This window comes from Delphinapterus leucas, chromosome 19, assembly GCF_059928025.1.
Source record: "Delphinapterus leucas isolate spDelLeu-1000000601 "Yukka" chromosome 19, BTC_Dleu_Yukka2, whole genome shotgun sequence".
Taxonomy (NCBI): Eukaryota; Metazoa; Chordata; class Mammalia; order Artiodactyla; family Monodontidae; genus Delphinapterus; species Delphinapterus leucas.
Genome location: NC_143147.1, coordinates 24,778,907 through 24,790,942, shown reverse-complemented (window position 1 = coordinate 24,790,942; position 12,036 = coordinate 24,778,907). Strand labels below are relative to the sequence as shown.

General features: G+C 48.0%; 1 protein-coding gene across 9 annotated transcripts in view; it reads right to left on the bottom strand.

Annotated features, from left to right (window-relative positions):
• Positions 1-12,036, bottom strand: part of ADAP2 (ArfGAP with dual PH domains 2) — a 31,624-nt gene that overhangs the window by 10,673 nt on the left and 8,915 nt on the right. For 6 of the 9 annotated variants that reach the window (XR_016388914.1, XR_016388910.1, XR_016388911.1 and 3 more), the window contains 4 exons: positions 8,642-8,788; positions 4,663-4,746; positions 1,315-1,377; positions 59-136 (listed from right to left, as the gene is read on the bottom strand). Coding sequence is in view for 1 of the 9 variants with exons in the window: in XM_022595840.2 (XP_022451548.1) it covers positions 59-136; positions 1,315-1,377; positions 4,663-4,746; positions 8,642-8,788 (372 nt within the window). In the remaining 8 variants the exon portion in view is untranslated. The remainder of the gene's footprint in view (positions 1-58; positions 137-1,314; positions 1,378-4,662; positions 4,747-8,641; positions 8,789-12,036) is intronic. The other 3 variants (XR_016388913.1, XR_016388915.1, XR_016388916.1) reach the window with 3 other exon arrangements.

Here is a 12,036-nt window from a genome sequence, read left to right as displayed (position 1 = left end):
GCACTGACCCCACCTCCGCCTGCAGGTGCACAGCGGCGGGGCTGGCAGTGGCTCTTACCAGCGGGTTCTTGTAATAGAGCAGCCTCCGCTCCTGGGGATCCAGGGCAAACCACCTTTTCTTGAAAGGCTCTCTCTGCTGCAAAAAAGGGAACCTCGTACCAGGCTCGGCCAGGCGGTGGGGACAGAAGTCAGAGGGCCAGCCTAGGCCAGGCCAAGGGAGCCAGCGGGTCCCAGCCCCGCAGTCGCACACCCCAGCGCCCCTCCCCAGGCCTAGAGCTCTGCAGGCTCTGCCCCATCTCTCCCCCACCCATCCCACCCCCTCCCCCAGCCCCAGCTTCGCCCTGCTGCCTCCAGGTGCTGCCTGCGTGGGTTGGAAGAAGCATTTTACCCCTTTCTCAGGCTGTGGACAAGAAGTCTCAGAAAAAGGAAGCTGGGAAATCAGAAGTGGCTACTGCTCAGCGCTTCTGAAAGTGCTGGCCTTGGCCAAATTCTATCCTAGGTCAGGGGAAGGAAAGCCCCTGGCCAGAACCACAGGGAGGGCGGTGCCACCAGCTGGTGAAGGAAGAGAACCTGCAACCCTTTTACAAGTTTTCCAGCTGCCTGAGGCTTTCTTTACCCTGATTGCCTAACACCTTTCACTGTCATCTTAACAAGCATCCTGTCAGCATATTACATCTTAAAAACAAACAAACAAGCAAAAAAACCCACAACGCACTGGAATGCTGTCGCTTTGGGGTTCTTTTTTAGGGAGCTCCTCTACTTTTCCTTTCCTTCTCCCTTTCCCTCCTCCTTTCCCTGCTTCCGCCCGTCACAACCCCCTACCATCTCCATCTTCTGACTTTGAGCCTCGCCCCACCAGCATGCAGCTGGGCACCCAAGCATGGGTATATATAGGTGTGTTCTCTCAGATTGATCACGTCCCTGCGTCACTTGAACGGTCCTGGTAGGGCCCCAGCACAGAACACACAAGGGTTCTGGAAAGTCAAAAGCTGTCCCCCAAGGAGTCCTTTTTCAGCTATGCTTTCCCAAGAGTAGGATCAGTTAGATGGTGTTAAGAGGACAGAAGCTAATGGTGATGTTGATAAAGCGGGAGGATGCCCAGTTACAGGGAGAAGCACCTCAGCCATGCTGGACCACACTCCAGCCACCTGGTCTCCACTTGGTCCTCCAGCCCCGGAACTCACAAACATCCATTTACTTCTCCTTCCTCCCTCCTCTCTGCCCCTGGTTCCCCATTTTCCCACCTCCCAAATTCTGCCCTACCGCCTACTGGGACAGGGGCCATGAAAATCTCCCTGGGAGTGGAGGATATACCTTTGGACCAGTCTTTTCCATGAAGCCTTGCTTGAGGTAGTTCCTGGTGATGAGGGGCACAAGCTGGGGGAAGAAAGACACACACTGACACCCCTGCCTCACACTCACAGCCCGAGGGTCCCCACCGAACTTGGCTCCCCAAAAAAGGGGAAGTTTGGAATGGGGAAGGATGTGTACACATGGTTCAGGGGGTTATATTTGGTATGGATGCAACATTAACATTTCAACAGAGCCAGACAACAGCACCGCAGATGTCTGCAGAGCTTACCAGCACAGCCAAGTCTTAGTTTCAAGACTTAGTTTAGGGATTCCTTCAGCAACTCCAGGAGAAGGACACAGGCAAGGCTCTGAGGAGACCCTCCTGGTGTCAGGTGGGCATATTCTGAGGATCTACTGTGTGTCAGGCTCTGCGCGTAATTCTCAACCACACTGTGAGGTGGATATTATCATCTTCGTTGTATATATGAACAAACCAGGCCTCAGAGAAGTGGTTGTGGATTTTCTCAAAGGCATGTCATTGGTAGGATGAAGAGCTTTCACATCTAGAGGCGATGGACACCATACAGACACTAGTGGTACCCCTACTGCTACTCTATGATGCTAAAGTATAAACATGGCAGAACCCTCTGATCAGGCCCTTGGCCAAGACCTGGTCATTGGTGGGGATTCTGACCCAGGGCCATAGGAGGTGATGGCAGGGTGGGCAAGTAGAGAAAGCTCTGGATTAGGAGTCAAGAGACCTGAGTTCTAGCTCCAGGTCTGACCTCAACCAGCTGTGTTACCTTGGTAAGACCTTATGCCTCTCTGGGCCTATTTCCCACTACGTAATAAGGATACTGGCCTATGTGATCTGCAGGATCCCTTCCAACTTGCCATCCTATGCTCAGAGAAGCTTCCAGGGATTGATGCTGGTCCCCTATGCTCCAGGGTGTCAACTGGCAAGTCTAGAGTTTCAAGTGACAGCCCAGGTTTCTGAAAACACAGGGGCTCTCCAGAGCCTGAGCCCAGGGCAGGGACGAAGCAGACATGACATCTGGGAATAGGAATGGAAAGTCTGAAAGGGAGAAAATCGTGAGCTCAAAACAAAAATATAAAGGACAACACTCCCCTTTCCCTAAAATGCATTCTGTAGGCTTTAATTCCTTCATTTGGAGAGAAGAGAAGTCCTGACAGCTCAGTCGTCTGAACTGGAGCCAGAGCAGGGGGAGTCTAGGCCTCGGGAAGCCAATGGAAGAAGAAGAAAAAGCACGTGGATGGGGTTCTGTTCACTGTACCTTAGACACCCTGCTCACTGGACTGACGGCAGCCCTGGAGACAGGGATTGTCCTCATGGTGAGAGATGAGTAAACTGGGGCTCAGAGAGGTGAGGGGACTTGTCCTATGTAACACGTCAGCTTCTCTGACTTTGGGTTCATGCGTTTACTTATCACAGGACCACAACCCCGCTTGGGCTCCCCAGGTTTCCGGCATCTGGATCCCTGAGCTCGAGCCAGGCCTGGGTGGTTGCCCAGAACCTCACGTCATACGTAGACATGGGGGGAAGAAAGATGGGGAGAGAGGTGGGCGGGGAGGAAACTGGGAGTGGATAAGGGGTAACAATGGTGGATGAGGGAGGCAAGAGGGCATTGAGGATGTTGGCCAAAGACCAGTTTCCTCCGCAGGGGTCAGCAGAGTTGGAGAGCTGGCCCAGACAAATGAGGCTGGGCATCTGCACTTTGTCCTCCATCCTCTCCAGCCAGCGGTCAGCACCCCCAGCGCCCCGCCCACGGAAGCAGGCAGTCACCAGCTCCGGTGCTGACTCTGCAGACCGGGAGGGCCCTGAGCCGGGTCTAGCTGGAACTGCTCCTAGAGAATTGCCACCTCAGTGCATCACTGGGTCTGGAATGGACCCCCGCTCCAGACACTTTGCTCCCTGCAAACTTGGGCATTAAGGAACACTTAGGCTTCCGAGGAGGGTCTAACAGTTGGGATTAAGAAAGTCCCAAGACTGGGACTTCCCCGGTGGTCCAGTGGTAGAGAATTTGCCTGCCAACGCAGGGGACCTGGGTTCGATCCCTGGTGGGGGAACTAAGATCCCACATGCCGCAAGGCAGCTAAGCCCGCAGGCCACAACTACTGAGCTCGTGCGCCTCAACGAGAGAGCCCATGTGCTGCAAACTACAGAGCCCATGCGCCCTGGAACCCATGCGCCACAACTAGAGAGAGAAAACCGGCATGCCACAACTAGAAAGAAGCCCGTGCGCCACAAAAAAGAGCCCACACACTGCACCGAAAAGATCCCTCATGCCTCAGCGAAGATCCCGAGTGCTGCAACGAAGACCCGACGCAGCAAAAAAAAAAAAAAAAAAAAGAAAGAAAATTAATTAAATAAATAAATAAATAAATATTAAAAGGAAAAAGAAGTCCCAGGACTAACATGGTCTCTCCACCCCTATCTCTTACAAAATCCTCCTAGAGCAGGCCTAAGACAGGGACCAGAGTACAGCACCTCAGGGTTGGAAGGGACCCTGACGATGACCCAGACCAAGCACCATCTTACAGATGTGGGAACAGATGCACAGAGAGGTGACTCAACCCGCAGTGGTCACACAGCAAGTTAGCAGCAGAACGTCCACAAGAGCCTAGGCCTCCTGGCTCAGGGCAGCATCCTCCAGCCCACTATACAGCTTCCCCAGCCAAGCCTGAGAGATGTAGATGGATGCTCCAGACATCTGAGGACAATCAAATGAAGTTCTCAGTCTCCCCACTACCTAGGCCATGAAAGGCAGACTGTTCCCGTTAGAATGATAATGGGAAAGATCCCACTACCTTCTTTATACCAGAATATGAAAGGGTAAAGGGGGGAATGTTCGAATGTGAAGAACACCTTTGGTTATGCACTTGACCTTCCTGGGGCTCAGTTTCTCATCAGTGAAATGGGAATAATCACACTCACCTAACTGCTGGCTGCAAGGGATTACTAGATAAAAGGGATTACAAGATACAATGGGCTCGAAAGCACTGTATAAGCAGTATGTGATGGACCATTCGGGCATTTTAGTGGGAGAAGGGGTGAGAAAGAGATGCTCAAATCCTGAGCCCCTTGACACTGTGGGTGGTGGCCATGCATCCCGAAGGGGACAGCCTGACCCACTTTTTGGAGGCTGCCTTGCCAGGGGTGAGGCCATAACGCCCAGACTCCCCAGGAGAAAGCTTTTGGTTTCCCACTGAGGTCCCCAACCCCAAATCTCAAGGTCTTTCCTGCAAACAAACTGAGGCTGGCCTCTGAGTGTCTTCGAGGTCAGCAGACAAGAAACAAAGGAGACGGCAGAGAGGAGATGTGGAAGTTGGGGTCCACATTTAGCTCACCTCAGGCTCCGGGAGCTCAGGAAAGGCCATTTTTAGGTATTGGAGACGGGCTGCACGGAGGGTATTGAACCAGTCCACTATCTCCTGCAGAGAGAAATACAAAGCACAGATGGACAGCCAATGAGACAGAGTAGTGGGGGAGCTGAGGCTGGAGGCAAGAAGCCAGCTGGACCTTCAGGTCTGGCCACATGCACGCACCCTCAGTCCCACTCAGGAGCCTGCGCGCTGTTCACAGGCATCTGGGAGGACAGTGCCCGAGCCCAGGGGCGTCACCTGAGCAAGTGGGAAGCCACTGACAGGGAGATCCCCAGAGCCATGGGAAAGGACCAAGGCGGACCACATAGGAGTTATGCAATGGCCTAGGACAGTGCTTGGCTCTTTCTAATGTGTGTATGAATCACCTGAGGATCTCATTAAAACGCAGATTTGTATTCCGTGGGTTTGGGGTGGGGCCTGAGATTCTGCATTCCTAACGAGCTCTCAGGTGATATGACGCTGGTCATTGGGACACACTTTGAGAAGCAAGGGTCCTCAGAGGCCAAAGACTGGCTTTCAGGTGGGGGCAGGTGCACCTGGGGATGCTCCTCCAACGCGGATGCTCATCACCTGGAGTGCAACTTGGGCTAAAGCTGGCTTGGACCTTCTGTGTCCCTCTGGGAGAACACCTCCCTCGGCAGTGTCCACCATCGTCTCTCACTTTATCCAGCTGGCTCTGCCTCTGCTCTGCCACTCTCCTTTCAGGCCTCCTTATGGCAGCCAGAGTGATTTTCGAGTTGCAAATCTAATGGAGTCTAGCTTAGAGTCCTCTCCACTACCCTCAGGAAGAGAGTCTAAATTCTTTGCCCTCTGAGCTCCTTCCATACAAAACCATTGCAATCCCTGCCCCACCTCCCCCCCACCCCATCCCAACACATGCTATTACCTTTTCCTGAAACACTCAGCCTCACCCAACTCTCTGCCCTCACCCCCGACACACCTTTTACCTAGAACATTCTACTCATCCTGAGGGTGAGTTTAGATATTGCAATAGATTTCTGCTCCACGCAAGCCCTGATTCTATGAGAATTGCCCCACCCATTCTCAGCCACACACCACTCACCCACAGTTGCAGCCACGCTTGCTGCTATGATTCTACCCACTCTTGACCACAGCAACTGGACAAATGCAGAGGCTGGACAGGGCTTATCAGATTCTTTCTCTCAGGAATTTGGAATTGGGGGAGCTAGCTGAAAGACTTGTTCAAATAGCTACTGTGCTGCACTTAGATGTAATACGGTGATTGAGAAATTCATTTGAATTTGGTTTCAAAGGTATGAAACATCATTACCCTTTCTCTCTTGCAGGTCAAACTTGCTGGCCCCGTATTCCTGAGTTCGGAGCTCTCCTGTCCTGGGTGTTAAGAAACTTCTAGAGGCTCAGGCACTAAGGGAATGGGACCATCCCATGAAAGACCCACCTAGGCCTCCACTTTGGAAGGGCTCTTTGGTCACAAACTGGTGGCTCCGGGGCAGAATCCAACCTGCATACAGGTTTGTTTGGCTCCTGAAGTTTTGTCTGTTTCAGTCCTCTATACAGGTGTTCCTGTTTGCCACAGCCTTAAGGCTGTCCACTTTACTTTTCAATTGCCCACCTGGCTCCTGTGGGCATGAGTTTGAGCATCCCCCACCCCCACCCCCGCCACACTCCCATTTATGCCCATCTAAGGGAGAAGCTGAGGCATCAAGGGAAAGAGGAGACCAGCCAGAACCAGGTTGCCGGTAGCTCTACAACTGGGTCAGTGGTAGGGAGCCAGGTACCGTAATTGTCTGAGACCTTGGGCACTGCAGCAAAAGTCCTCGTAGCTTTCGCGCGGGTGGAGGGGTAGCCACTGGTATCCAGCCAGTCTGGACATGGGACTACAGCAGTGAGCCCAATGTGGACTGAAAACCAGGCATCTCCTCCATGTCTCCCACACTGCATAAGTCCCAAGATTCTAGTAAAGCCAAGGGAGGGAGCCGAGAAAGATGACTGATAATAGATTTCTTGGCAATTTGGGGAATGAGATCGTTGAATTTAGAGAAACAAACAAGAGAGACATTACTCGCACTCCTGGTTTTACAGAACAATGTGTTGCTGTTAGAGTGTTCTCTCTCTCCCTCTCTCTCTCTCTCTCTCTCTCTCTCTCTCTCTTAAACACACACACACACCACAGCTCCTGATTCTAATCTCTCAGGAGGCCAAGCCATACTACTGGCCCTTGAAATAAATAAACACTCCTATATCTTTCCTATTCATGTCCTGTTTAAGCTGGTTTGAGTGTTCTCCTTTTCAGCATATTCACACAATTCTTAAATAGATGCTCCTTCCTCTGGAAAGCCTTTTTTGACTGCCTCCTTCCAGCGCACCCACCCCCCAGACTAGGCTACTTATACGTCTCCTGTGTGTCCCTAGCACAGCCTCCAGCCCATCCTCACACAGCATCATCAGTGCCTATTTCCCCATCTGCCTCCCGAGACTCTGAGATCCCAGAACCCCACTCATGGCTCTGCCCCACTCACTACACACCCCAGTGCTGTGCACATTGCGGGGAGGAGTGTGATAAGGATTTACCGAAAGAGTGAACTCATGAATGCATAAATGACACAGATGTGAAATGACTCACAAGAGTTTGTCCCCTTCTGCAGCCGCCACAATCGTGAACGAATTACAGTAGCAACTAACGTTTACAGTGCACCGTGATGAGATGCTTTCACGTTCGTGGTTCATGGTCACTCAACTCTCAAAACCCCTCTGGGAGGTGGACGTTATCAACCATAAACAAGCAGACTTAGGGAGGGAAGGAACCTGCCCTAACAACACAGCTGGGAGTGGCAGAACCAGAGCCCCAGCTTCTGACTCCAAACCCAGCTCTTCAGACCACACCAGGAAGTCAGCCCAGAATATGGGGGGAGCGTGAAGCCTGCTGGGAGGGTGATCCATGGTCACCATCCCAGCGCTAGGGCCTTATGGGAAGATCGAGTCCCTGTATCTGGCTCCTGGCTCCTGCTGCCAAGGGTCCTTCCTCCAGCAGAGGCACTTGGGGAGGGGAAATGGGTGCAGGGCTCAGGAACCATTGGCTACGTGACTTTGAGCAAATTATTTAACATGCCCATGCCTCTGTAACACGGGGATAAAACATTTCCAGGGTTGATCTGAAGATTAAGAAATGAGGTATAGTGACCGCCAAGAAAAGCACCTGGCACAGAATTAAAAAGAAACTCACAAAATGTCAGCCCCCACCTTTGCCCCTCCTCACCTCGACTTAGCATCTCTGACCCTTGCCCCGTCACATGACCCTGCTCATTCTGACCCAGCTTATTCTCTTGAACCTGTACTATTGGCCTGCTCTTCTCTGATGGAGCTGATTTCCTGGACCTTTAAGTGGTGTTTTCCCCAAACTTCAGTGTGCATAAGGATCACCTGGGGATCCTGTTAAAATGCAGCTTCTAATTCGGTAGGTCCGGGGTGGGCCCGAGACTCTAGCTCTAAGAAGCTCGCAGGTGATGGCTAATGCTGTTGGTGCCAGACCAAACGCTGAGAAGCAAGGCCGTGGAGTGCGCCGCTGCCCAGGCTTTGATCCATTCCTCCTCCCATATTTGGAATCTCCGGCCCCACCTGACTTGCCATCCCTGGGCATAGTCCCTTCTGCTAAGTGGATGTCCCTTGACAGCTGTGCACCATCCAGATGCACCCCTGGTACCCACCAGGTTGCTCTCCCTGATCTCGCTCTGCTTTACTTGTACGTCTGTCTCCAACTAGAGAGCGACAATAGGGAATTCCCTGGCATTCCAGTGGTTAGGACTCGGTGCTTTCACTGCCGTGGGCCCTGGTTGGGGAACGAAGATCCCACAAGCCACGTGGTGTGGAAAAAAAAAAAAAGTGACAATAGGTTAAGGTGAAGAGCAGCAGCAGATCTCAGGAGGCTGCTGCGCAAGGGGGTCAGCGAGCTGGAGGCTCTCACCTTCCCACTCTCGTGATACACAAACAGGTTCCTGACGTGGCCCTCTCTTCGGTAGGTGATCTGCAGCCCGTGGGGGTTCCCTATCTTCTCTGTCTGGAAGGTGGCATTCAAGTCCTTGATGCTGATGACAGCTTTGGGCTCTTTACCCTAAAAGAGAGGAAGCAGATACTTAAGATGTTGACAGCCAGCGGGGTGACTTCTCATCACGTTCGCCAGGGAGACTTAACTGCAAACAGATGACCCGTGTGGAACTCTGCTTGATCAGATTGGCCTCTCTGAGCTGAAAGGGGGCTTGGAAAGACCTTAACTTAGAACTTTTCAAAATGTTTAGCCACAGAACTTTTTCTGAAACGAATCATCAGGAATTCCCTGGAGGTCCAGTGGTTAAGACTTGGTGCTTCCACTGCAAGGGGCACAGGTCTGATCCCTGGTTGGGGAACTAAGATCCCGCATGCCGTGTAGCCAAAAAAAAAAAAAAAAGAATTTGAAACAAATATCCGTGGAAAGCAAACAAATAAAATAGATTAAACAAACAGATAAAAGCAGCTGCGGGGGGCCTCAGGGCACGCCCTCCCACCCTCCACTCTGTTCTCAGGGTCTGAACACAATTCGAGCACTCACTGATGCTAAGAAGGCAAAGGGGAAACAAGTGCTTCCTTTCATAACTGATAAGAGAAAAAATGATACCAACGCTCTAGTCCCATAATAGCTGTTACCCACATGCAGCTATTAAAATTAAAACTAAATAAAATTAAGACTTTAGTTCCTTAGTCACATGCAGTCCCATTTCAAGTGCTCAGCGACCACCTGTGGCTAGTGGCTAGGGTACTGGACAGGTGCAAACAGAGAAAATTTCCGTCACTGAAGAAAGTTCTAGTGGACAGTCTTCTCTAGAGGGAAATTTGGTCATATTTACTAAAATGTTGAGTGTTTTGCTTTGACCCACAATTTCACATCTAAGAATCTATCCGAGGAAGTAATTGCATTACTATGCAAACACGTATGTCAAAAGATGTTTACTGCCATGTTGCTTATAACAGTAAAAAAATAAAAAAGAAGAAATTATTGAAATGTCCATCAATGATAATGGGTTAAATAAATAAATCATGGCAAATCCACACAATCAAATATCACAGAATTTTTTAAAGGAAAATTTAAATCAATATTACTAATATGAAACAATGTCCATGATATCCATGTGTGAGAAATACCAAGTCCCAGAACTGGATGTATAGTAGGAACCTATTAATGCAAAAATTATATACACACATATATGCATATACTATATGCATATAGTATATATATAATGTACATAAACTATATGTATATACTATATGTTTATTTGCACATACATAAGAAGTATGAACAGATTTACACCAACACTTCACAGTGGTTTTCTTGAAAGGTTAATGGATGACATTCCTTTGAAAATATTTACTATGAAAAATACTAAAAATACAAAAAAGGTGTATTTAATTTTGTCAATATCGTTCCCCAAAAGGAAATTTGTTTAAAAAATACAACATTACTAATAAAGCCAAAATCCCTTTAATTACTACTTACCCTGTCCCTTTCCCCTCCTCCACTCCCCACAGTCAATCACTGTCATGAGTTTGATGTTCATCTTTCTAGTTCACTTTTTACACTTTTATACACACATACACATACCCATGAACAATACATAGTGTTGTTTTATGTGGCTTTAATTTACATAAATGGTATCACATTATATGGATCATTCTACAACTTGCTTTTGTCACTCAACGTTTTATCTCTGTCCATGTTGAGATATACCAATCTACTTGGCTCTTGTAAATGACTACACCAAAAGTTATCAATCTATGTTCCTGTTGACAGATACTGAGATTGTTTCTGATTTTTTGCTGCTGTCAGCTTGTATCCCTGGTATACCCCCGTGAGAGTGTCTCTAGGTCACGACTAGGAATGGAATTGCTAGCTCACAAGTGTGTACATCTTTGACTTACTGAAAACTGCCAAATTATTTTGCTAATGGCTCTCCACAGTGGTTGCACCAATGTACATACTGGAAGTAAATTTCCATCAATAACATAGAAGGTTTCCCCTTTCCCCATATCCTCACCAACACTCAATGCTGCCAGTTTGTTTTAACATTTTTGCCAATATGAAGGGTTTGAAATGGAATCTCATTGTTAATTTCTCTTATTCAACTTAATTGAGGTATAATTTATAAGCAATAAATGGGACTCAGTTTAAGAGTGCAGTTTTTTTGACAAGCGTATATACCCATGTAACCACCACCACAATCAAGATCTAGAACATCACTATTACCCTAAAAGAGTTCCTTTTGCTCCTTTGCATCAATCCCCACCCCACCCCAATCCCAATCACTTATCTGCTTTCTATTGGTATAGTTTTGTCTGTTCTGAAATTGCATATAAATGGAATTATACAGTACATACTCCCGTATAAGTCTTCTTTGGCTCAGAATAATATTTTTTAGATTGATCCACATTGTTGCATTTATTAGTAGCTTGTCCCTTTTTATTGCTGGGTATATTCCATTCTATGGATATACTACAATTTTTTAATTCATTTATTTGTGGATGAACATTTGGATACCTTCCAGGTTTTGGCTATTACAAATAAAACTTCTGTGAACAAGATTTGTGGACAAATTTTGTTGTGGACATATGTTTTTGTAAATACCTAGGAGTGGAAAAGCTGGGTTATATGGTTAAGTGTACACTTAACTTTATTAGGAATTGCCAAATTGTTTTCCAAAGAGGTTGTATCATTTTATGTCCCACCAGCAATAAGAGTTCCAGTTTCTCCATATCCTTGTCAACACTTGGTGTTGTCAACCTTTTTAATTTTAGCCATTCTGGTGGATACATAGTATATCTCATTGTGATTTTAACTTTCATTTCCTTGACTGCCAGAGAGATTGGGCTTCTTTTCCTGTATTTATCAGGCATTTTGGTTTCCTTTTCTGTGAACTACCAAACCATTTCCTTAGCCTCTTCTGCCAATGGATTGTTTTTTTCTTCTTGATTTTTAGGGTTTTAAAAAAGTGTGATCTGGGTATTAATATTTTGCTATGTTGAAATATCTTCTGAGTTTTGCTTTCTTTAAACTTCACTTTTTTGTATTACCCAAAATTTTCACATAAAAATGAGTTACCTTTATAATTTAAAACTTTTCCATTTGGGTAAAGAAATAAAAAAAGAACAAAGGCAACTTGTTCTATTTTTAGACCGCTTTAGACTGAACAGGCTTAGGACTGAGAAACAGATCAACTTTTTCCAACCAAGGATGAGACTCACATCCTAACTCACAACAGCTACTGGGGTTCGATGGCTGCTCCTAACTCTGTAGCAGCACTTTTTCTTCCTGCCTTTAGTACTTGCAATATT